General features: G+C 39.9%; 1 protein-coding gene and 1 long non-coding RNA gene across 5 annotated transcripts in view; both read right to left on the bottom strand.

The window, feature by feature from the left end:
• Nucleotides 1–25,111, bottom strand: part of LOC119722355 (zinc finger protein GLIS3-like) — a 58,577-nt gene that overhangs the window by 15,365 nt on the left and 18,101 nt on the right. For 3 of the 4 annotated variants that reach the window (XM_038192424.1, XM_038192426.1, XM_038192423.1), the window contains exons 3-7: nt 15,532–15,693; nt 6,901–7,011; nt 6,236–6,407; nt 4,954–5,104; nt 3,901–4,043 (exon numbers count right to left, since the gene is read on the bottom strand). In XM_038192424.1, coding sequence (XP_038048352.1) covers nt 3,901–4,043; nt 4,954–5,104; nt 6,236–6,407; nt 6,901–7,011; nt 15,532–15,693 — 739 coding nt within the window. The remainder of the gene's footprint in view (nt 1–3,900; nt 4,044–4,953; nt 5,105–6,235; nt 6,408–6,900; nt 7,012–15,531; nt 15,694–25,111) is intronic. The other variant, XM_038192425.1, reaches the window with a different exon arrangement.
• On the bottom strand, nt 8,810–11,377 carry LOC119722356. The gene is made up of 2 exons (XR_005270438.1): nt 11,006–11,377; nt 8,810–9,951 (listed from the first exon to the last, which is right to left on the bottom strand). It is a non-coding gene; the product is annotated as an uncharacterized LOC119722356 (long non-coding RNA).

Raw genomic sequence — 25,111 nt, 5'->3', positions numbered from 1 at the left:
TGAACAATGGTCAGTTTTCTTTCTTCTCCCACGGTTCGCTGGCCTTTTTTGGTCTAAATTGAGGGGCCATAATTATTAAAGTGAGTGTTAAATACAGGTTCATAGTTAGTACCCAAAAGAGCAGGTGCTATGCTACTAAACAAAATTCTGACAAAAACGGTTGAAGTGAAACTAATTATTTAAACAAATTTCAACTGCCCCCAATCCATTATACAATACAGCCACACAGCAAGGTGTTGGGTTGGAGTAGGTACATGTCGTTTGGGGCAATTCCACGGTTACTCACGTTACATTTTTGATGTACTTTTGAGTTTCCTTGGGCTGTAATTACCTTACTGAACAGGTTTAATAACTGTTATCCCCATGGTAGACAGAGTAGACCCAGACCTACCTAAGCACCAAAGATGACATCCAGAAAAATGTGTTATGTACGATAAACAAGACGCACAAAATCGGTTACTCACGTTACGAAAATGTAACTATGATCTATGTGAGCCCAGGAGTAATTTTTTTTTATATGGGAAGCTTTTCAAAAAAAAAATTGATTTAGGCAATTGTGGAGACTGTTTAGTCCAACCAAGTTCAGTTGAAGGCTAACCTGTGGCACAAACCACATTAAACCCCAGCATGATTTACTAGGAACCATACCCATCTTGGTAAATACCAACACCATATGGGAAATTGCACACACATATTTCTGACTTTGATTCTGGAGGTGTGCCAACCCAATATAAAAGACTGTCAGTTTAGGGGTACTGTACCCATCCTGACAGATTCCAACAAAACATGCTGTTGGGGTTTGATGGGTTGAGTTCTGTTAGGGTTAAGTAAGATTTGAGGCTTTGCCTGGTGGAGATCCTAATGAGTGAAAGGTTTGCGGAAACACCATGTTGGAATAATTTCTCAACTAAGAGAACGGTTCTGAAAAGAACCAGAGTTTATACCTCTGGTTCTTTTCAGAACCATTCTCTGAATTGAAGATTAATCCCACATGGTATTTCCGCAAACACGCATACTGAAATTTGTATCCTTGTGGAGACATTTCTTTGTTCTCGTGTAGTAAAGTTTTCGAGTTTGAAAGCGAAGTTTCAAAATGCTCTTATTTTAACCAGAATTGGCTGAAATTCGGATTTAATATCCCTTTTCTAAAACTCTTCTATTTGCGACAAATCGACCCACCTTGGAAATTCCTAGTTTTTGAGTAGAATCCATACATCTATTTCGTGAAAACCTTGTGGAGACGTATTCATCTATAGAAATTGCCCTGTGGAGACGTATACAATCTTTTGTTCCCTATTGTGTGCATGTCTCCAGAGGGCACGGTGTATCAGATCCTTTCACTAACAAGCCACATTCCCGATCCCAACCCATTCACATGTAAATGTCATGCAGGCTTAAAACTACGCAGAAATCTATTTGGGATACCTTAATTTCCGAGAACAAATGTTTACAGTTTCAACAAACCGGATGGAATCCATGCAAGAACAGCTACAAAACTCATTAAATCCTAAAAAAAAACCAAGAATGGTGATAGTGATCGAACTAAGGGAATCACTACCTGGCAAGATGACTTTCAAAGAAAAAAAATACTGTTTACATGTTTTTGCTCGACATTTAAAAAAAAAATATGGTTTTGCAAAACAAATTGATTCTAAAGACTCCAAGAAAGCAGCCAAAGCTCATTCAATCTTAACAAGAGAAACCTTGCGTTGCATTCACGATTCATGGTCAGACTTCTAAAAAACAATCCGTGTTTTCTTACGTACTTTTTGGGCTGCCCCTTAAAAGGAATTTATACAACATTTGTAAACATAAAAAAAACCTACAAAAGTAATTATGAAATAACTTACTTGACTGTCAGTGAATGACAGTCTAAAGCATCCTGTAAAATCATGGCACCTGGTGTGCTGTCATTTTCAAGATTCAAGAAAAGTGGTATTTTTGTATCAATTTCAAATGCTGGTCGGCCAACCAGCGTTGGAAAAAAAACTGGCTTTTTTCAAATACTGCCCCCAATTTACCATATTTAGACAGTCCGCATTTTGTTTGCAATCCATTACACACCTATGAGTGGGTACGAGCCAGCTAGACTGGTTCCCTGATCTTACAATTCCCTGACCACTATAAACTGTTCCGTTTCATCTTAAGTGGGGTCAGGGAACCAGACTACAGGAACGTGATTGTTTTTCTTGGTTTTTCCAGCATCTACGAACGCAAAACTTCAAACAAGTCAGTGTAACAATATTTGCTGTAATATACTAACCCCCAAATCCATCCACTTCTGAAAATTACAGCGAATGCTAATGTTGTATATTCCCAGTTTAACCAAGAAGGGATGTCAAATAATTTACATACATTTAAGAGTCCTTTAGAAAGTTGCACAATATGTGTTCCCAAGAAAAAATCATCGCATGGACCCTTTACTTTCCCTCCTTCAGTTATATTTCTGGGGTGTGGGTTATTCAATACACTATGCTCAGAACATAAAATCTGTCCCGCCAAAATGTTCACCCTCGTAACCTTTATGAAACCGATAAATCATCACAGAGTCCCCCAAAAAAGGGTCAGAACCACGTCAAAAAGTTCCCCGAAATCCAGCCCCGCCAGGTCAGTTAAGCCCCGGCCCTATATCACTCATCCAAGCAGGACAAAGACGCCTTTGTTCACCGAAGAATGAGACTAGCCGCTTCTGGTCCGCTTAGGTAACAGGTTGCTACGGCCGATGACGTCAGTGAAGCATGACCATGGCAACGGTTTGTTTAAAGTATGTAGCCCTGGTTATATTTATAGCCTCGATCTTCAATACCGGCACTATTATGTACGGGACAGCGCCAGAACTTTTTTTGATATCTTACAAAACAAGCTCCAATGAACATAGGCCTATAAATCATCTCCCTGGAAAACTGTCACTGCCAAGGGGAATAGGGGTCACCTAGCAGATGGCTCAGCTTTTTTTTAATGTTTTTATTTTATTCTCCCCTTCTGATTACAGCTAAAAATATCTTGTAAGAATTCCAAGTTATTTATAAACGGTTTCTAGAGGACAGTCAGTTCCACCTGTTACTAGAAAGAGGGGGTTGTTGATCATTTTTTTTGAAGGGGGGGGGGGGGGGTGGCTGAACATTACGAAGGCAGAAGATAAGTGGCCTCGTACCACAAATGAGCTTGAAGTCGGACTTTTTCAGAATTAAGATATTTATATATCAAGATTCTGCAGAACAAGAGCTTTCCAATGGTAAGATAACATTAAGGGGTACGGAGTTCAGTAACAAAAATATAGACTATAAGTTGTAAAACTGATCTCCAGAAATTGGCATTTAAAATCCTACAGATGTGTTACGGTTAATGAATGACGACATTATGAACGAGGGACGAAATAGGTTTTCAAGATGTTTGACAGAACGAACAAAATTGGGGAAAAGTAAAACAGGTCTTACAGATTGAGATTCACCTGAAAACAAAAATCTGACCACCCCCTCAAATTTAGGAAATGTGATTTTTTTTGGAAATTTCGAAAGTTTTCACTCTAAAGGTATAGAGCATTTTGTTCGTCATGAAATGATTGTTTCAGTGATATTGACCACATTGATATACAGTATTATCCACCTGCGAACAAACACTTAAAAATCATTCATTTTTGGCGATGTATGACAACTGTGCATGCGTATTTACCATGGTACTGTCTACAAAGCAATGCAAACTCTTTCTTCAAGCATTAGTGAACCTGGATCTCTATTGTGTCGAGATTAGCGTAGCGAGCAACTGAGCAAGCTGGCCGCCAGGTACTTTCTATTGTTGCTTTCCAGTGTGGCGACCATCCTTTTACTTTTGAAGTCTTGGAGTTCGAACTCCTTGGGTCCTAGCTCTTTGCACCTATGTACCTGTTAAGTCTTTGCTTACCTGGGGAGCTTGTAGGGGGGCGAGGCTTGAGTGGAATGGAGCTGAGTCCCTGAGGTATCCTCCTGGGCAGTAAGGCCGGTGGGAAGGTACGTCTGGTGGGACTGACGGCGCTCATGGGAGGGTGTGGGTACATGCCCACCCTGCTGGAAGTACAAACAATCAAACCTTGCATCACTCTATTGTGACTTTTAACAAGTAAGTTTAAGAAATTGACTGGAGCGGGGTTTGAACCTGCGACCTTCGGATTGCCATTCTGGTGCTTTTCCAACTGAGCTATCCCAGGTTTGCAGCATTGCTAGCATCATGACTTGAAGCATGATCCCTGGTTACATGGCATTATCGTCGGGTGCCCAGAAGAAGGTCATAAGGGCGATAAATGGGTCAAAAGGTCAAATTCAGATTTTTCGGGTAATCGATAGAGCTTGGAAATATCCTTCATTTGATATTCAAATTGTCTCAAGGGGCTACCTCATTCTGATGTAATTAACAGTAAACAAAAGACAGAAGGAGGTTTTTTATTATTTGTGCCCGGCAAAAGGTCGCAAGTGAGTAATTCTAATGTAACAAAAAATATTTGAAGCGCCCCAACGTCCCACTCAAGTGGGTACGCAAAGCCAATTTTGTTCCCGGCAAAAGGACGTAAGGATTTACTTTGCCGCTTAAGCGTACGTTTAAGGCTTGGGAAGTTCCCGGTAAAAGGTCGTTAGCATAACAATTGAAATAACTTCACAATTAAGTAATATTTTGACATAAAAATGCACAATATTATATTAATTATTAACGAATGTCATCAGTCAAAAGTTCAACCTTGTGTGACTTTTAATCTAGGAATGGCAGCACAAAACCTTTCAACTCGATTATCTCCAAAAGTGCTTTTTGCCAGCCTGCGGGCTGCTTACGTCCTTTTCCTTGTCACACAACTATATATCGGTTTAGGGCTTCTGTCTAGCGCCCCTTGAACAAAGACACTGAAAAATGGGGAACCACCAACATAGGAGTGGATTTATCAATAGTGGAAGCGTTCTGCTGGAAATCCCCGCCCCTATTTATTACCTGTCTCGAGCGTCATCCAGGTTGCCCACAGAGTGCGTGGTGGGGTTGTGCGGACTTCCCTGCATGCTGTGCACCGGTGAGGGATGGTTGCTGTAACTGGAGGCGCCCGTGGCCGTGCCGCTGCGACTCGAGTGCGCACTTGAGAACATGTCTGAGGGACAATGATAAAATGTGATGCTTACTGGAGTGTCGCCTCACCGAGCACCGCTACACCCAACGGCTATACCGAACATCATCCTTGGCTCCCGATTTTTGTGTACAAAACATACTGAACATTGTTGTTGAAAAATAACAAAGTAGAGTGACAAGTGGCTATTATTTCCCCAAGGAATACATGTAGAAGGGGAAAGCCACCAGTTGCTGTAGGAGGCAAGCTCAAAAACTGTTTATTTATTTTAGTAACTACTAGGGCGTGCAGGGTGAAATTCTGTAGGGCGGTATTTATTGAACAGTGAGTAGTGGAGCACTGGCAGCTTCAAATCGCTATACCGAACGATCGCTATTACGAACAATTTCTGTGGATCCCGCGATGTTCTTTGTACCAAAATCTCAAGGCCCCCTCGCAATATTACCCCTGTTCATTAGGCCATGAGACAATTTTTTTCTGCAGCAGCTCAAGATCAACACAATCTGGTGTCTATCTGGTACTCATTAATACTCCTAGGTGGAGAGAGGCAATTGTAGTAAAGTGCCTTGCCCAAGAACACATGTTCATCTCAATTTTTCAAAAACAGATAGATTTGGTAGGCCATATTTCCTGCCTGTGACAACTTCATTAAACTGGACTCATGAGTGTTCAAAGAGTGATATCGAGTACAGAGAGTCATGCTCCATCAGATATACACAATATATTTGACACACTGATTGACATATTAATTGATATACACTTATTTGGCAACAGCCAATTTCAGATGTGACACCAGTCTCGCGCGAGTCTCACTCAAGTAGTACGCATGCACTCCAGGCTCCTTTCGCTAATATGGTTACCAAAATTTAAGTCTTTAAAAAGGTGTGCGAGATGCGCCCAGACGAGGTGCCACCTTAAAAAAATGGCTACGCAGCATTAGTCTATTGATTAATATTGATCGATGGCTATATTATTGATACACATTTTGATATTGATTAATATTGACTGACATTGATTGACTTCGATTGACAGTGATTGACACTGATTGATATTGATTGATATTAATCGACACTGATTGATTGACGTTGTTTGTTATTGATTGCTCCATTCATCGATAGTGACCGACAGATGTTGATTGAGTGACTAGCTACTCACTTGGGTACATATCGGAGGAAGTACCAGCCATGGATGAGTGGGGCGATCTGCCCAGCCCACTGTCGCTCAGCTCCATGGGGCTATCGGCAAGAGACATAGGATGGAGGGGTTGGATGGTCAGGCAGTCGGTGAGGATGTCCTGAGGGTGGCCAAACTCATCACGCGTCCGCAGCTGACAAACAAGGAATCGAACAAATAAGAGAACGAGTCTTAGCCTAAGTTGTAAATATATATTTCATTTTTCATCATTATTCAGCAATTGGCTGGGATAGGCCACAGAAGTCTATCGACTCATTTCCAGAGGGGTCCCTTGGTAGAAGATGTGAGAAGAAATTACAGTTTTAGTGGTCGGAGGAAAACCCGAAGCAATGAACGACAAAACCCACGGAGTCAGGTAGGGACTGAAAACCCAATCCACATCTTGGCCCAAGCAGGAATCTAACCCGGGTCACAGCGGTAGAAGACGAGCTAAGTACTGCTACGCCAACCTGACTCCCAATATTAAAGATGTGTTATTGTTGCTTTTTTCAAATTTTCTCCCTGAAAAATATTTTTTTTTTTAATTGCTACATTCCAGCAATACAAACGTTTTTCACTTTTGAATGAGACTTTGAATGAAAATAATTAGCCCTTGTTCAGTTATGGAATTATTTGAAATTATTTACCTTTTTCCTGGCTTGTTGATCTTTAGCCGTGTGGGCCTTGACGTGTTTCCGCAGTGAGCTTGGGTCTGTGTACCTCTTGGTGCAACCGGGTAACTGGCAAGCATAAGGTTTCTGGAGGGGGGAGGGGGAGTGGAGAAGAAAGAAATAAGACACACGGGTCAGATTTAAACATACAAATCTTGCTCTGGAGTGTTTTTGTAAAGGCCCAGTACTGGTCATTGAATCCTGCAAACTATACCCAGTCATTGGGAGGACTTTTCACTCCACACTTTTTGTTGGCTTGATCGTGAGCTGGATGGGAACTTCCTGTGAAATCAGATAACCGTTATTCAGTTTGAGAAAAATTTGGATAACCGGATTTGAAAATATCCGCTTTCTCCCACCACTAGTATACATGTACTACCTTCATATTAAGCACACACAGCCGCGCAACATGAGTTTCACCGTTTCAGAATAATTGCTTCCGCATGGAAATATGGAAATCGGAAACAGTGGCTAAAACAAAAACAACATTCTGATCCTTCCCAGGATGCAGTAATAACTATGACCTTTTGACCTCTCACGCTGGCATCAGGTGGTTCCTGACTAGGATGTGGTACTCTGACCCCAATCGTTGGAGACCCCTACCGTGACTCTCTCGGAGTCAGCAGAATCAAAAATCCGACCAATCATACATCATCATCCAAAGGTTCAAAAGCCACTGACATGTAACCAATTGGAAACGTCGTACTTGTATTGCACTGTGTTTGATCACTGATGAATCCATAAAAACCATAGAGTGCTTAGGCGGTTTCGGGCCCTACGGGGGAGTAATAGGCAGGGCGGTTTGGGGCAGTACAGCATGGTTTAAACAACTACAGAGGTGCACAAACACGTACATCGTTGCACATTTTGCTCCAAAGTGAGATTTAAACCTCAACATTTCTGTCGAGAATAGGAGTCTGTGTTAGCTCCAGCGTGGGGCTATCACTCCTGTGGACCCATTCTGACCATTTTTGGAAAGATGAGAGATTGACATCTATCACTTAATGTGCATTTTCTTTCTTGCATGTGAACATGTGCAAGTAAGAAAAACATCAGGAAAAGTGGGCCTCTTAGTCAGACGATCTACCAACTTTGCCCATTTGTCAGACCATGGGCATCAGAAAAGCATCTTCTTTTCAGACAATTGGTATAAGGAAAGTTGGGTGGACCATCTTAGTCAGAACATCTGCCAACCCCGCCCATTATTTTTCAAACAATGGGCATCAGGACAGCTGGGTGTTAGCATCTTAGTCAGAACGTCTGCCAACTCCGACCATTTTATTTTTCAAAAAATGGGCATCGGGAAAGTTGAGTGGAGCCTCTTCGCCAAAAATTACCAACCCCGCCCGATAATTTTCTTCATATAATGGGCATCAGGAAAGTTGGGTGGGGTCTCTGTCTGAGCCAGAAAATCTGCCAACTCCGCCCTTTTTTTTCAGACTATAGTAGGCAGTTCAGGTGATTCTTTAATGAAAGGGACAAGCACCTAAAATGAATACCATTTGACAGAGTGAGTCTTCATTAGAAGAAATCTTTTGGAATTTTTAAAATCGGTCATTGCGTTAGGGAGTTACGGGTAATTAAGTTTCGGAAAGTGAGGGATTTTTTTAGCCAAGAGGTCAAAGGTCATCCTTTGTTTTTCTTTATTTCTGTTTTGGCACCGAAAAGATAATAAGAGGAATGCTGTTCTTTCTTTTATCCTTGTAAACTAGTATCAGATTTGCTTGATATTTCGTTTACTCTTTATTATGAAAATATGCTTTTGAAAAGTGCAAAAAAAATTAATAATACTGTCCTAATTTGCATAATTAATTTACTAATTAGAGGAAAATTATGCATATTTTAGTGTCAACATAAAAAATTCAAGTCAAAACAAATATCGCAATGACATTTCAAACAAGTATTTAAATTTTGGCTGTAGGGAAAGCAACTAGATCTATAATTTGTACATAATTACCAAATTTGCATAATTTATCAGCTAATTATGTGAAAATGAGGAGAAAAACATTTCCGAACCTAAATTTGCTCAAAAAACCTATAATACACATGCATGCAAACAGTGTTGTAACAAATAGTTGCTCAGATAGAGGTGTTAAAACCCGACTCATTTTTTTAATGATTTAATTTGCATATTTACAGGTACATGTATGTGAAAATAGCCAATTTCACATCTTTTCTGGGAAAAGACGTGTAACAAGTATGCTGAAGAGGTTTTTCTTATTTGAATCAGTTTTGGGTCATTCACTGAAAATATATAGGGTATCTTTACTAGCTGTGAAATATTAGCATAATTACACATCTTGCATATTTAATTAGTCTTCTAAATACACTTGTACACACAACTCTAACTGTTATGGTTGTTTTGATGTTAGACAAACAATGGTAAATGGCTCACACTGCCAATTCAAACGGAACTCATCTTTTGTAAAATGATTTTGAGGAATGAAAATGCATTAAGTCTTCCAAAAAGCCTCAACTAATTTGTTAATCAACTAATACAATCAACACCTAATACCATACAAATTGATTCAGAAAAGGGGGAAAATGTAATGGTATGTGCAAAATGCCTATTTTTGCGGAGTAGGCCTATTGATGGGCAAACTCCATAACTAAAAGTGAAGTCAAACAATAATCAATTTGATTCTAACTAAACATTATTTTCCTTTCCCAGTACCCCTGATGAACTGAACATTGTTTTTTCTTTAAGTCGCCACTTCTTTACTTCATTACTGAAGCTCCATCCACAACAAAAGGCCTAACTGTTGAACTTTAACAATTACAGAGTGTCCAGTATGATAAGTTCCTTTTTCTTTAGATCTGTCAAAAGTGGAAAATCCCACTCCGCTTCTTCATCCCTATAATTAATGGAGTAGACATATGATTTGTTTCCTGTCGTCCAAAGTCTGGTTCAACGCCTTTGCTATCCATGGAGGATGAATCGTGGACTGAGGAATTGATGAAGTTTACCCATGAACAGATCTGTAGTGACTTCTGCGTACGGTCATAAAATCAGTGCAGTGGCAAAATCTACGAACGAAGAAAAAGAAATCAAAAAATAAATATTAACAAAACGTCCAAACAAGTTATAAACACAATGTTTGTTATGTTACTTAAGTACCGAGTCCATGATTTTATTTTCAATAAAAATGAATGACTCTGTCAGTGGTCAAGTTTTGAAAATTTTGTGTACTGAAATATGCCTGGAAAATTAATTTCAATCAATGCCAAAACTTTCACGCAAACAAACGTAGAAATGCTTCAAAACTAATTATTATTTACTGTAAATGAAGATATCATTTCAATTCATGAAAAAAAATTGAAGCTCGGAATAAACTTTGTCAGAATCGCACAATCTTCATTCACCCAGCTCACACAGCCCAATGCCTTATATTGGAACGTCCATTTCTAAACGGGGGTAAACATTTCGGTTAAATTGTTTTTAGAATAATCTACGTGCCAATTACGTTTAAATATGAAAGGTTTTTGTTCAAAAACTTTACAGGTGGTTTGATTGTTATTAAACTGATTTGTGATATCCATTTACTGGTAATCATCGGAAAATATTCAATCACGAAACGTCTACAAAAACAAATAACTCTGAAACGCCCCCATTCAAGGAATGGTATCGGCCATCGTGAGCGAAAACGAACAACGAAAGTAACGAGAGCAGAGCAATTTTTAAACTGTAAAAAAAGCGAAAATATCGAAATTAAATCAAGAATTACAGTCAAACCAATAACAGTACATTAATGTACAGTCATGAGAAAATCATCTTTTAAGTAGAAACCCGATTGAACGCATGGTTTTTGGCGTTAAAAATCTGTTGCAATTTTCCGGACGGCACGCATGCGGCTGACTGGACCACGTGCGCCGCACACACACACAACACGCGCCGCAGAATGAAGCTTCCGTGCGGCGTGGTCGGTGCACTGTGCACGGTCGCTGCCGCGTTGCGGTGTTTGCTCAGACTAGACCCTGAAAACCACCCCTCAAAGAACGGCGTTTCGCTTAAAATCCCTCCACCATATGACATTTATATTTTGATTTTCTAAATCTATAGTAAACACTAATATATACATACCTTAGTGCTTCACGATTCGTCCTCTCAAAATGTGAATTTTGACGGTCGGAAAAATGTAAACTTGGCGATCAAGTGGAAGCCATTGATCGATTTTCAAGCACTAAAGCCGAAAGATGCCGAAGGTCTTCTTCTCTCCGATGATGACGTATTCTAAGGGATTGGGCCAATAGGAAACTAGCGAATTTCGACCGAATGCGACCGATCTTAAAACCCGAGTTTGCGAAGTGGCCGAAAGTGCGTGCCACGGACTGTGTGTTGGCCGGAAGTAGCGGATGCCATAGGATTTGTACAGCGACGTGTGCGCTATGCGTGTAAAGGTATGTGAGCACAGATTTCGGCAGCGGAAGTGCTTGTGTGGCTGAAGTGCCTAACTATAGTTTATTCAGCAAACTGAAATCCTGAGGCTACTGGCGAGCCTGAGCTTCTCCATGATAAAACAGACTTGGGTGCTTGTAACTAAGGGGATATGAACAAGGGAACAAAGCCCCTTTTTGGGGGGTTTGCTGACTCCGCCCTCCTCTCTGGTCCCTGGCTATCTCGGATCTCGGAATACTTGAAGCCATCACTCAAAACTACCGTCAGCTTCCTGGGGAAATTGAGAGCAGTTACATGAACAAAAGTACAGGGAGATACAAGCACTTGTATGCATAGGAGAACAAAGTCCCCCCCCCCTTTTATGGGGGGGGGGGACCGGCTGACTCCGCCTCCTCCCTAGTCAAACGTCTCGGAATCCTTGAAGCCATCACTCCAACCTGCTGTCAGATTCCAGGGGAAATCGAGACCAGACACTGACTAATGGTTGAAACAGAGACTGCAGGAATGCAAGGGGTCAAGAACAAAAGGTCGGCCTAAAAGTTCTCCTTCGGAGCTCCAACTTGACTGGATGGGGATGTGTGATCGCTTGAACTCTCTAAGTCTGAGCATTACATAAACTGTCTGTGGCCATTTGACATGATTTCAGCTCCAACATTACTGTGTACTCCAAAGTTACGTTACCTCCGGGAGAAAAAGAAGTTATTTCAAAACTGCCACTGTAGTTACTGTGTAGATGAGTGAATGTCTTTGTTTTCCTTCTTGGAAACTTTGAAGCTCCAAGGGGAATTCATGATGTGTCTCAATCAAACTAACACAGATATGTATCTCCATGCGATTCTAATAAGAATAGATCAGTATGAACCAGGTCTTTGACACAACATTCAATTGCCTTTAAGCACACATTATTGGAAAAAAAATAATTCAAACTTTCCTGTTTGAATTCAAAAACTGCTGATAGCTTTCGATTCAAAGCATTCGTTTAAAAAATTATGATTTTCTGTATTTCAATGCCATTTTTTTCAAGGAATGTTATATTAGTTGAACACAAAGGAAAATCAGATAAAGAAGTAATAAATTCTGGAAAGTGGAAACACAATGTGAAACTTCCTTCCCCTCCCCCTCCCCTCCCCTCCCCCCCCCCCAAAAAAAAAATCAACTCAGATCCTTCCGGGCAGAAAACTGAGAAACAATTTTTAAAATTGTTCATTCCATGCCAAAAACAGATTGCTTGTGTATTTCGGTGTGACTTGACAAATTGACAACATTATCAGCCAGGGTATATGCCTATATGGATCTGAGGTCTTTCATCTTACAAGTACAGCATTAAAAAAGGGAAGGGGGGGGGGTGCAATATCATCAAGTACACCGTGAACCCTGAGCTAATCCCTGGAGAGCCAAATAATGTTCTCCTTTACCACTTGAAACCCTTAGAAACTTTCCCAGATGTAATGCATTTCACAGGCTCCGGAAATGGAAAATAACTTTTGGGAATTTTTATGTTGTTTTGACCATGTGCTAAAGGACACTCATCACATTTTTTTCCACTCCACTCAGCCTCCAGCATTCCTCATAATTTGTTCGGACAATGCCACTTGTTTTTTCCCAAAGATTTTTGTGGGTTTTTTTCCCGACAGATGACAGAAACAATTCAGATTAGAATCAAATTTGCCAGCATCAAACTTTGTTTTTGCTTTTACTTTTTACGGGTAAGTGCACTTTTAGCTGAATGATCTGTATTACAAATCATGGCCTTTTCAGGAGACCTACAAAAACTGAATTTGCTTTCATAGTGAGGGCAACGATGTTCAAAACAAATTAACCCTCCTGCTATCTGAACAGTCACAGACAGTCAAAAAATCAATCCTCTTCCCCTGCCACGCTTTTGTACAAAAGCTAGTCGCCAACAGTCAGATCATATTTCAAGCAAGCAATGTGACTAATCAAATTCATTCAAAAGACAAAAGCAGGCAAGTGGAAGGCACAGCTGGCTTATCAATCACCTACATGTACAGTCAAAGCATAGCTGTATTGAGGTACATAAACAGTCACAGCCAGTCAATCCTGTTTTATGTAGGCTGGGAGCTCTTAACTATTGAAAGCAGTCACTTGATTGGTTTTGACGGAAAGGACTACTTGGCACAGAATGTACATTGTTTGCATAGGAGGGCCAATCACACAAAGGTTTCAGTATATAGTTTGTATTAGATAATCAAAGACAATCAAATGTTTATGCTTGTTAATGGTTCAACAGTTGGCAAAGCTTACTCAAAATATCAGGGTCACTGTGTTGACTTAAGTAATACAATATTACAAAATTTTGAAGTTGAACAACGAAATTGACTGGAGCGAGATTTGAACCTGCGACTCTTGGATTGATGCTCCGGTGTTCTACCAACCCAGTTATCCAGCCCTATGTTGGCAGTTCCCTGTTTTGCGTATTTGTTCAAGGGGCCAAATTTCATTATAATTCAATATGGTGACTTTGCCAATGTTGACAATATTATTGGTTATTCGTTGATGTAAGTTTACTCTATGATTCAAAATTTGTATTACCTTATACACTTGCAGCTCATTCTAAAACTTTAACTTTTCACAAAATTCTTTGTTGGATTTGTAATAAATCTGGAATTAATTGGAAAAAATCTCAAATTTGTTCTATTTTCACTATTTCCCCGGCTTCAACTCTTATAAGTGTCTGTACCCCAGGGGAATATAGCCTGTCATTAAAGAAAATACCCCCTCTGGAACAATAATCACAAAACTTGGAAACAGGAGAATACTGTTTGCACTTGGTACTCCCCCCTAAAATATCCCTCACCATATTTATATATAGCTTGACCAATATAAATCAAAGTTGGAAAATACCACAAATACATCAGCTCAGATATATAGCCTGGGAGAAAAGGTATACATGTTCACCAAGTTACGATGTCTGGAAATAGTTTGACATGGAGAAAATATGCCAGTCTTGTGTTACCTGAAACAATCTTGGAGAGTCGTAAGATTTTTTCTGTCATGTCAGAGTTTCAGGGTGACGTGACATTTCCCTTGGGCATGTCACTGGAATTTGTCTGACCTTGATGAAGTTGTAAACCTATATTTAGTAAATCCTCAGCAAAAACAAAATAATGGTGGGCCGCAAAACCCACAAGTAATATTATTATTGTTTATTTTATTGAAGTTGAAGAAAAATTTGGCTGGAGCAGGGGTTTAGAACCTGCGACCTCGGAATTAAAGTCAGTGATTATTATTTGACTAATTGACATTGACGAATTATAGTCTTCGCCATTTACAGGTAGTCATTGACTTTGTTCAAGGGGCACTATAGTGATTCCTGTTTGCTATGTCCCCAGTTTGAAGCATTTTTGCTTATGTTGGTAGCATTTGTGACTTTGGGCATGATCCCTGTCTACATGGCATACATGTACATAAAGGTCTATTTAAGTGCCTCTCAAACGAAAAACATTGACGACATCCATAGGGCTGAATAGCTCAGTTAGTTAGAGCACCAGAACGCCAATCCGGAAGTCGCAGGTTCGAACCCCACTTCAATCGATTTCTTTATTCACCTAGTCAGTTTCCCTTGAGGTTTATTAAAAAAAAAAATCAAATTAGGTTTTGCCCTTTGATTTACATCACCCCGACGCATAAATTCCATCTTATAATAGTTTATGCGGTACCCGCTGCTATGTACATCAGATTTGAACCAGCCAACCGATCCTGTTAGCTCGGTGGTCGAGTGGTAAGACATCTGCACTAAAAAGCAGGAGGTCATGGGTTCGAGTCCCACCCGAGTGATTTTTCCAACTTTCACTCGGGAGGTAACACACTGAGTAAACAAGTGTCTATACGTCGGTAAAGGGCAAAACCTAATTTGATTTACATGTACATCATCCCGACGCATAAATTCCATCTTATGAATATAAAAAAGAAATTAATAATAGAACTGAGCTGCTTCCTACAAATAAATTCAGGTCCCAAACCTTTAAAGTTAAATCTTCACAAGTCAATCACATGCCATCCAGTCTAAATTCAAGTGACTAATGTTGTGCAAACCCGACCCGAAACGGACCCGACCCGAAACGGACCCGACCCGAAACTGACTTCAGTTCGGATCGGGTCGGTTTTTCCATAATTTAAGTCGGGTCGGGTCGGTTTCGGTTTTGCGTTTGCAATTTCCATATTGAGCAAGACGTCCGCCTGCAACTTACCGTATCCAGATGAGTTCTCTGATGCTTGGCCCTATCTGATGAGTTACTGAAGGCCTTGGTGCAGCCTGGATGCGTGCAGAGGTAGGGCTTCTCCCCCGTGTGGGACCGCAGGTGGATCTTGAGGTTCTCCAGGCGGGAGAAAGCTTTGTTGCAGCCTTCAAACTGTGGAATGCATCAAGAAGAAATGGTCAAAAGATATTCATTAGGTAGGAAGTGCTGGCCGCGAAATTTCTTTCCCCAAACGAGATCGGACAATATCAAAAGAGGGCGCTCTCTCTGCGTTATGCATATTCATGATGTCCAGCAAAATTAAAAAATAAGTTATACAACAAGGAATAAAAGTGTTTAAATCACCGACGATTGGCAGCTCATTTGTGGACTGGTTGGAAGAAGTCCTGACTTCTAATCAGGTGATCCGAGTTTGAATCTCAGTGAGCGTTTTTCACTTCTCATTTTACCTTTTAAATAAGTAAAGAGATGAAGGCACATTTCTCACAAGACGTACGTAAAGCCTATCTTGGGGTTGTGTTATGGAGAACAAGGCATTAGATATGCATGCAATGGACCAATCAGAAGATGGAAAGCGGATGTCGTTTGGGAAAAAAAGATTCGCGTGCTGGCCAGGGCAAGTGCTGGGGAGTTGGGAGCAACAATCCTAGAAGGCAAAGTGGAGAGGAAAAGATCAAAAGGCCAACCCAAAGCAACCTGGGTAGACAACATCAAAGACTGGACTGGACTCAGCATCCACACGGCTGTGTGACGTCCCAAAGATCGCCAATACGAGACGTAGGGCAAAGTTGGTTGCCATATTGGTGTCCCATAATGGTGTTGGAATTTGCCAGGATGGGTATGGTTCCTAATAAATCATGCTAGGGAGTTAGGGTTAATTAAGATTCATTCATTTGCAATGGAAGTCCTAGAGTGTTATTGTACAGCAAGGAAAGTCTGCTTATGTGACTGGGTCCGCTCACCGTATGTTTGGTCTGATCTACCCATATTTTCAACCAAATAAGTAGGCCCCTACTGTGAAATACGTTCAACTGTTGCAAATTCGTAGCCTGAATACTTGTTGTGAGGGTCGTAAGTTTGTGTTCGCATTTGCTTTCACACTGAGTCATGAACCACCTTCACAAAATGACAACCATGATCCCTCTAACCTGGGCCCAATTTCAAATTCCTGGGCCCAATTTAAGCACTATCTCACGGCATGGACGTGCTAACAGTCACGCGTGCATGGAGATTTCTATTGTTACGTCACTAAGTTAAGCAAAATTTTCCTCTGAAGTAAGCATGCCTTTTGCTGTGCTTATGCTTATGGTCTCCATGAAATAGACAGAGGCTCTAGTTAGCAGAAAATTGTGTACTTAGCAGCGCCTTGAAATTGGGCCCTGGTAAGAGGGGCAAAAAAATTACATCCATCTGGCAAACTGACAAAAAAATTAGAACGGTTCTGATAATTGCCTGATGGCTTTACCAGACTCCGTCTGACAAAAAAATGTGTCTACCGTTACTGCCTAGATATGCCTCTTGCATTACTGCCTAGTTATGATATCTGTGCCTCTTGCATGTGGAACTCATTTACACCGTCGTGTCAAAGGTCACCTTGACAATGGAGGACACAGATGACCCTGGTTGACCCAGCAAGAGTGCCCAGCATCAATGCTTTGTAGTTGAGGTCGAGGTCGGTGGGGTCGTGTTCTTAAGATGCCAGCTGGAGCTGATGAAACAGACAGACTGGGCCAAGTCTACAAACAATGCGACACCGAGAATGTTGGAGCTTGCAAACAAACAATGGCCAGATAAGTTGGCACCCTGCCCTGTGTTTTGGGTTAGCAATTTTTGGAAGGTAGCCACAACTTTTGGAAGACCGCAGACGTAATAAAACCCAACCTCCTGGTGTAGAGGTGTTATTTCGGGGCAGGGTTTACTCCTGTGCCAAATCTAGGTTTAAAGGAATGCAGTGTTGCAATTGACTGTGACAGCAGCTCGGTTGGGTGTGGTTTGGTAGCACTGTCAGTCAGAGGGGGAGTGGGATGCAGGGGCGAGGTTGGTTTGCTGAAGGGGCACATTGTCCTGAAATCACCACAACATTTACTTGAAGATTGTTTACTTATCCTATTTCAAAGGTCAGGGCCCAATTTCACGGCGCTGCTAAGTACACAAATTTGCTTAGCACAAAAAAAGTCTGGCAAGTATAAAAGCAGGTTACCAGCCAAATTGTGATTTTCATGCATGTGATTTTCATGCTAAGCAAACAACAGCTGAATACTAATCACGAGCAGTATATATCACGTGGAGTTTTGGCTGGTAACCTGCTTTTATAAGCCAGACTTTTTTTGTGCTCAGCAAATTTTTGTGCTTAGCAGCGCCGTGAAATAGGCCCCTGGTTGTAAGGGAACTAACCTAATGTCGCACTGTTCCTGGAAAAAACAACAATCTTAATGGAACTGCAATCCTTGGAAATGCATCTTTGTGTTTCCTATTTTCAAATTTCATTTTGCCAGTTTCAAGGGTATTATTATTTTCTTAATATTTAGGCTAATGCAAATTTCCATATTTATGAGCAAAAGTGTGATATCATTTTAGGCAGAAACGTGAATGCGACAGCTATTTCACTTTTCAGTACCAAAAGCTGCCAGAATTTTAGATATTTTGCTGTGGTAAATTTTCTTTGCTTTGGTGATTCGTTATGTCAGCACATGGCAGTAAGCCAATGAGCAAACTTTTCTCAGAATTATTTTCAGTGAGCTAAGTTTGGGTTTCAGAATTTGAAGTGAAAACCCCAAAACTGAACAGTGTCTCCCGGACATGACATGACATCAACAGCGCCCTCAGTTGTCTGGAAAAGCATGGACAATTTTAAATTTTTAAAGAAGCACATTTTTCAATAAAATGTACACAAAAGGGATTTCAAATACATTTGTAGTTTGAAGTTGCACAGAATATGTTCCTAAGAAAACTTCATATCATGGCCCTTTAAAGTGGGTGATGGGTGGAACCAATAACACTACATAGATTGAGAGGAATGTTGTTTTGTCCAGTGTGGGTTTTGTGGGTTGAGTTGAGGTTTTCAAAGGTGTCAAACGGAGGTTTAAAGTCAACTTAATACGTGTACATGTTAAAAAAAAAAATTGGGGGGGGGGGGGGGGGGACTAAAACAATTTTTTTTACCGGAGCTCCAGAGCAACACAGGGTCTATAGCTACAGAGAATGCACAAAAAGAGCACTATTACAAATTCCCTATTGCAATTCAGTAACCCTTTGACTCAAAAAGAAAAATGAAAATGATTTGGCTTTTGCTGTAATTTTCAGAAATGAACTAGTTGAGGGGTTAGTATAATAGATCAAAATGTTGTTACACTGACATGTTTGAAGTTTTGTGTTCGAAAATGCTGGAAAAACCCAGAAAAAAAACAAACAAATGTTCAAGTACTCTGGTTCCCTGACTCCACTATTATGAAATGTATCAATTTATAGATGCCCATTCATGAACATGTAACCAATAGCAAAGAAAATTTGGACTGAAAAAAAATTGTAAATTTGGAGCAGTAGTTGAAAAAATAGGTTTTTCCAACGGTGGTCGGCCGACCACCATTGGAAATTTATACAAAAATACCACTTTTCTTGCAAATGACTTCACACCAGGTGCCGTAATTTTACAGGATGCTTTAGACTGTCATTTACCAACATCCTAGTAAGGTATTTCGTAAAAATTTGGTAATTTTGTTTTTCGATGTTTGCAAATGTTGTATATTCCCTTTAACAAAACTTCTTAATAATAGGTTTTTTATCCACAAATCTGCAAATATCCAGGAAAATTTCATAAGTACTCCTCATAGAAAGATGGTGATAGCGTCACAGACTGTAAATAACCAACAATACTTTGATCAATTTTGTTTATGACTCTAAAAATGATATCAGTTTTCCATGATTGCTGCACCATCGTTGAGCAGCTTAGCTAGGCTTCTAACGTTTGGCACTACTGCCAACAAGTATCGTTTCTTTTTTGTTTAGTTTATGAAGATCATGAGTGACATTTAGTGGTTGGGTTTTTTTCCCAGCCCAGTCCGGTTGCATTTCAATCCTGCCATTTATGAGCGAGTTATTTACATCGGTGGTTAGTGTGGGCAGTTTATACTGGGTGGCTCCTGGCCAATTTGTCAGCTGAAGTTGCTCTGGCCTTTTTGCGGTTTATGAAATCAAGTTTGCTTTTGTGGCCAATGATAGCAAACTTAGTTGCAGAAGTTTCAGGGTATCCGGTTAATAAAGGATTAAGGGAATAAATATGTGCTTGGCCGGTATTAAACACTGTTTAAGACCGGTTGGAGTCTGGATGCTGACCATTACCCGAGCCGAATTCATAAATACCTTTTCGGTTAAAAATTCAAAACCTTTCGGTCAAAAAGTCAAAAGAAGTAAACAATTTTAAATTTCCAACAATTTTGTTCAACAGTTTTACTTCATTTTTTTCGCAACACGCCTCTCGCTATGCTATGGTATATGGCCCTCTTGTGAGAAGTCGTAAACAGCTCCTTATATGGAGATTGGCGCACACGTCGCGTGTACTGCGCGATGTGGCGCAGAACCCAGCTGTGCCGGTGTACATGTAGTGTGAATTTAGACTATGAAATACTTACTCACTGGCACATGACGGGCGCTCGACCAATAGGAATGGGTAAATTGCCTCAGTTATTTATGAATGAATTATAAAGTATTGAATTGAAATGAATAATAGGGACACAACCAATTTGGATGTCATTGATTGTCATCTGCACTTGATTTACAATTTAGTTGTAAGCATTGTTATTGTTTCAAATTTCGCCCAGTCCCTGAAACTGCAATATGGGTCACATCGTTCACCTTGCATATGAACAACTCAAGAACTGACAACAAGTTGAAATATGCTGGGAAAAAAACAACACAGTACAAGGAAAATCCAAGCAACAAAGTTTGAGCAGAGCAGTTGTTGTTTGCAAACAGGACTATTTCTGCTGACTTTGTGTTTCATCTGTCAGACAGACACAATTTATGGTCGCTGGGATGAAAGGCTAAATGGCCAATAGCCTCGGGTTTTTGTTTTCGATTTGGGGTTTTTTTTCCCAGGGAGCATTTTTTGGGGTGTAAACAGGGGGTGTGAATTGAAAGTCCCCAGAGGTAAAGCCCTGAACTCAGGTTAATAAACCCGGGCGGGTTAAAAGTCAATAATGACAGCTGGCCCCAGAAATATATGTAACTTGTTTTTCAGTAAAAAAAATAGCTGAGATTCGTGACTGCCATACATGTACAGTATCTTGAATAGTTGGAGTCAGGTTGGCACACTGGAAGTATGCACTTATAAAAAAATCTTTCCAATTGGTAAATTGTTGAGTTACTGGCATCGCCAACTCAAAATAGGTGCTGAATTTTCAATCTGTCCGTGGTCTTAATTGTCATTTGTTAGGGATGCTACCGGTATGGATTTGGGGTGAGGGTAGTTCTGCTACATTTAATGTTTTATTTGAACAATGGTCATTTTGGAAGTAACGGTAGTCCTGAAAAGAACTGTTTGGTTAACTTCTTAGATGTTTACTGTGCTGCTCTGTCTCTGCCCTCTACTTGGTACCATTTTCACAAATGCAAGTTTTGTCCTGTGTTCTTACTGCGGCAGTCAAAATATCAGTCGCCGCAGACAAAATGAAAAAGCTGTACTTGTATTCAATTGGCCATAACTCAATAAATATTTACCCGATTGCAAAGTTTATTCAGTATTGAAAAGCTAATGAAATATACTCTCTACTTGTGTATCGATATTTGCGGTGTTTTTTTTTTTAAAGCTGTGAAAAAGAGGGGGCTTTGAGGGTTCAATTTTATTTAAAGGGAAAATACAACATTTGAAAACATCAAAAAATAAAACTACCAAATCATTTTGAAATACCTTGCTGGACTGTTAGTGAATGACAGTGTAAAGCATCCTGTAAAATCATGGCACCTGGTATACTGTCATTTTCAAGAAAAGTGCTAGTTTTGTATCAATTTCCAACGCTGATCGGCCGATCAGCGTTGGGAAAAAACTGGCTTTTTTTCAAATACTGGCCCCAATTGACCATCGCACTTGTTTGCAATTGATTACAAACCTATGAACGGGTACAAGCCAGCTAGACTGGTTCCCTGACCTCACAATTCCCCAATGTATGTAAACTGCTCTGTTTCTTCTTATATGGAGTCAGGGAACCAGACTACAGGAAAATGATTGTTTTCTTGGTTTTTATAGCATTTTCAAACCCAAAACCTCAAAAAAGTCCGTGTAACTATATTTGCTATATATTTCCAACCCCCTAATTCCATCCATTTCTGAAAATTACAGCAAAAGCAAATGATGTATATTCCCTTTAAGGCAATTACACAAGTCACAAACAATACACATGGGCTAACAATTCCAACGGAAAACGTAAAAGGTTTGCTTTCTCTAGTTTCTCATTATATTGTGCTATCACCCCAGTACACCTAATACTAGTCTAGTTTTAGAGAACAGTTCCCAAGTCCATAGAAAACTCATGAATTAATCCTTCACGATGAGTGGGTGGATGGAGTGAGACAGTGACTCAACTGGACTGCATCTTGTGGTTAACCACTGACATGCCATATATATGCCTTGATCCATGTCATTGTTTCTCTGTGGGTTTCTTGGTTAAAGGAGTACTTTCAAGAGAAAACACCCATTTGGGCTAGTTTGGGATCAGACTTTAAACAATTGAACAGCGCTCACACAATCTTAAGTTAAAAATTTGGAGTTTTCATGTAATATTACCATGTAAAGGTATTAAAAGGAACCAAATTATGGTCCTAAAAAATCAAGCTGTTAGAGTGTTAGTCGTTACATACATTTCATATGCAAAAGTGCTAAGATCGTTATGCATGTAATTCGAAACATGTAGCATGGGACCAGGGCCCAATTTCTTGGCTCTGCTAACCACAGAATTCCGAGCTTACGACCACAAATTTTGAGCTAACCGCGCTAGCAGAACAATTTTGTGCTAACCCGTAAGCGAAGAATCCTTAGTTACGGGATATAGGCATGCGCAGAAGCACAAATTCCTTGCTAACGCATGAAATACGATGGCCGTAAGCATGGAATTTTCTGCTATAGTAAGCAGGGATTTTCAGCAGTATAAGCAGAGCCAAGAAATTGGGCCCTGATATTTAAAGGTACAGTCCATCATTTGTAATTTGTGCATTTTGTTCGTTTGAAGCAACAAAAGTGCTCAAAATTTAAAGAAGGGTGCTGAACAACTAACCTGATGAAGTTTTAACTCAGCTTCAGCTGTATATTTCGAGAAAAACAACGTTCTAGGATCTCGATTTCAAATCAAAAGTTGCTGAATCATGTTTTGAATTGGGCCTGAATTCAGCGTCCGAGACACGTTCTCACTGAGCTGATTGCAGCTACGCGACGTCGCGCACCGATCCGATGAATTATAGCAACTGCGCACGCGTGTGCGTCGTGTCAACGCTTGCACGTGCTTCGCTGAATAAAAAAACGAACTACTAACGGAAATTTCCAATGGTGCTTCTTAAGACGCACCATTGGAAAGGTCTTCTTTCGTTGATTTCTTCAAAATGACACCTTGCTAGAAAGAATAATTTCACAGGGAGTTTAGTCCCCTTACTATCTTTCAACCAAGCATGTTTTTCAACAATAATTACGCCAGTTACTTTTGGGATAGCTGCAAATGATGGACTCTGGCTTTAACAGTGAATATCAATAATTGAATACATTCTTTGAGTGTACGATACCATGCAGTCTTTTGTTGACAGTTTGGGTGAAACTTTTGGGGAAAAAATTACCAAAAACCCTCAAAAACTGCGTAAGAAAGATTTTATTTTTTCAAACAAAGGGGGTTTTCCAACATTTTCTCTGTATTTAATGTAAGACCTAATAAGGATTTCCTGTGACCCAAACCTACAATCTATAAATCTAAAACATGATTTTTTTCGTGAACTAAACTCTGGCCACATCTACACCTTTAAAGGGAAAATACAACATTTGCAAACATCAAAAAATAAAACTACCAAATCATTTTGAAATACCTTGCTGGACTGTTAGTGAATGACAGTGTAAAGCATCCTGTAAAATCATGGCACCTGGTATACTGTCATTTTCAAGAAAAGTGGTATTTTTGTATCAATTTCCAACGCTGATCGGCCGATCAGCGTTGGAAAAAAACTGGCTTTTTTTTCAAATACTGGCCCCAGTTGACCATCACACTTGTTTGCAATCGATTACACACCTATGAACGGGTACAAGCCAGCTAGACTGGTTCCCTGACCTTACAATTCCCCAATATATGTAAACTGCTCTGTTTCTTCTTAAATGGAGTCAGGGAACCAGACTACAGGAAAATGATTGTTTTTATAGCATTTTCGAACCCAAAACCTCAAAAAGGTCAGTGTAACTATATTTGCTATATATTTCCAACCCCCCAATTCCACCCATTCCTGAAAACTACAGCAAAAGCAAATGATGTATATTCCCTTTAAGAGGAAGGATTCTATAAGCAGACTAGGTGGCATATAGCTGATAGAAAGTTGGAGGGAAATTCCAAGATTTTATCTCAGAAAAATGTTTGGTCACTTTCAGGATCGGGTTTCTCCTAATGGTATAAAAATTCACCATTATCAGGGTTGTTAAGAATCATGATTTGAAACAAAAAATCCAGAACATTTAGATTTTTAGAAATTTAAATTAGATTTATTGTTATCAATATACATATACAAGCTGATTTACCCGATCATAGATCGGGTAGGGCGTATTTGTGTTGGGGTTGAAAGTGTGGGGAGTTAAATGTAAATGGGGGATTTAGTTGAGAAGACATGTAGCTATAGAAAAGCAATTTACGGTGACGCGATCTGAGGCAATTTCTGACCACGTACGATAGTAAAACAAAAGATCATCTTTTAAACATCATTTCGAGTTTGGAGTCATTGAATCAGCTGTTCTGAGCAAAAGAATATTATAGTAGGCTACAATTTTTATTCGGGGAAGAAAAAGTGGGGGTAGGGAACCAAACGATATTGCCCGCTTTAAATGTTGGGGTGGGGGTCCCCCGTCCCCCACCGATTGACGCTGCGCCCATGATAATTATGTACCATGGCATGTATAACTGTCTGTAAATTTTCCCGTTGGTCTGTTAAATTGCATTTTGTGAGGCAGTCGCGTTTGTTAATGTGGGAAAACTGAGTTGAAAGACTTACCGTATAGTACACAGGCGAAGGCTGATTGTACTGTTTTGACAATAAATCATAATGGAATAAAACGTAAAGGTGGCATTTGCAATAAAAATGTTGAGTGTGTTACCATAAAATTACATAGTCTGAATCATGGAGGAAGGTCATTATGAAGGTACAGTATTGGACTCTTCAACAAACGTAAACTTGAACTTCTTACAATTTGCGAGACCTGCGAGGAAAAAGTCGATTTAACTATTTCATTCAAGTTGGCATTGTTCAACCATAATATAAGCAAGGCCAAACAGCCAACAACCGCCAATATTATTATTTATGCACTCTTCGTTATTCCAACCCAACATAGTTCAAAGATCAC

The sequence above is a fragment of the Patiria miniata genome, unplaced genomic scaffold, assembly GCF_015706575.1.
Source record: "Patiria miniata isolate m_02_andy unplaced genomic scaffold, ASM1570657v1 HiC_scaffold_15, whole genome shotgun sequence".
In the NCBI taxonomy this organism is placed as follows: Eukaryota; Metazoa; Echinodermata; class Asteroidea; order Valvatida; family Asterinidae; genus Patiria; species Patiria miniata.
The sequence above is the reverse complement of the archived record's forward strand: the minus strand, read 5'-3'. Positions and strand labels throughout refer to the sequence as shown.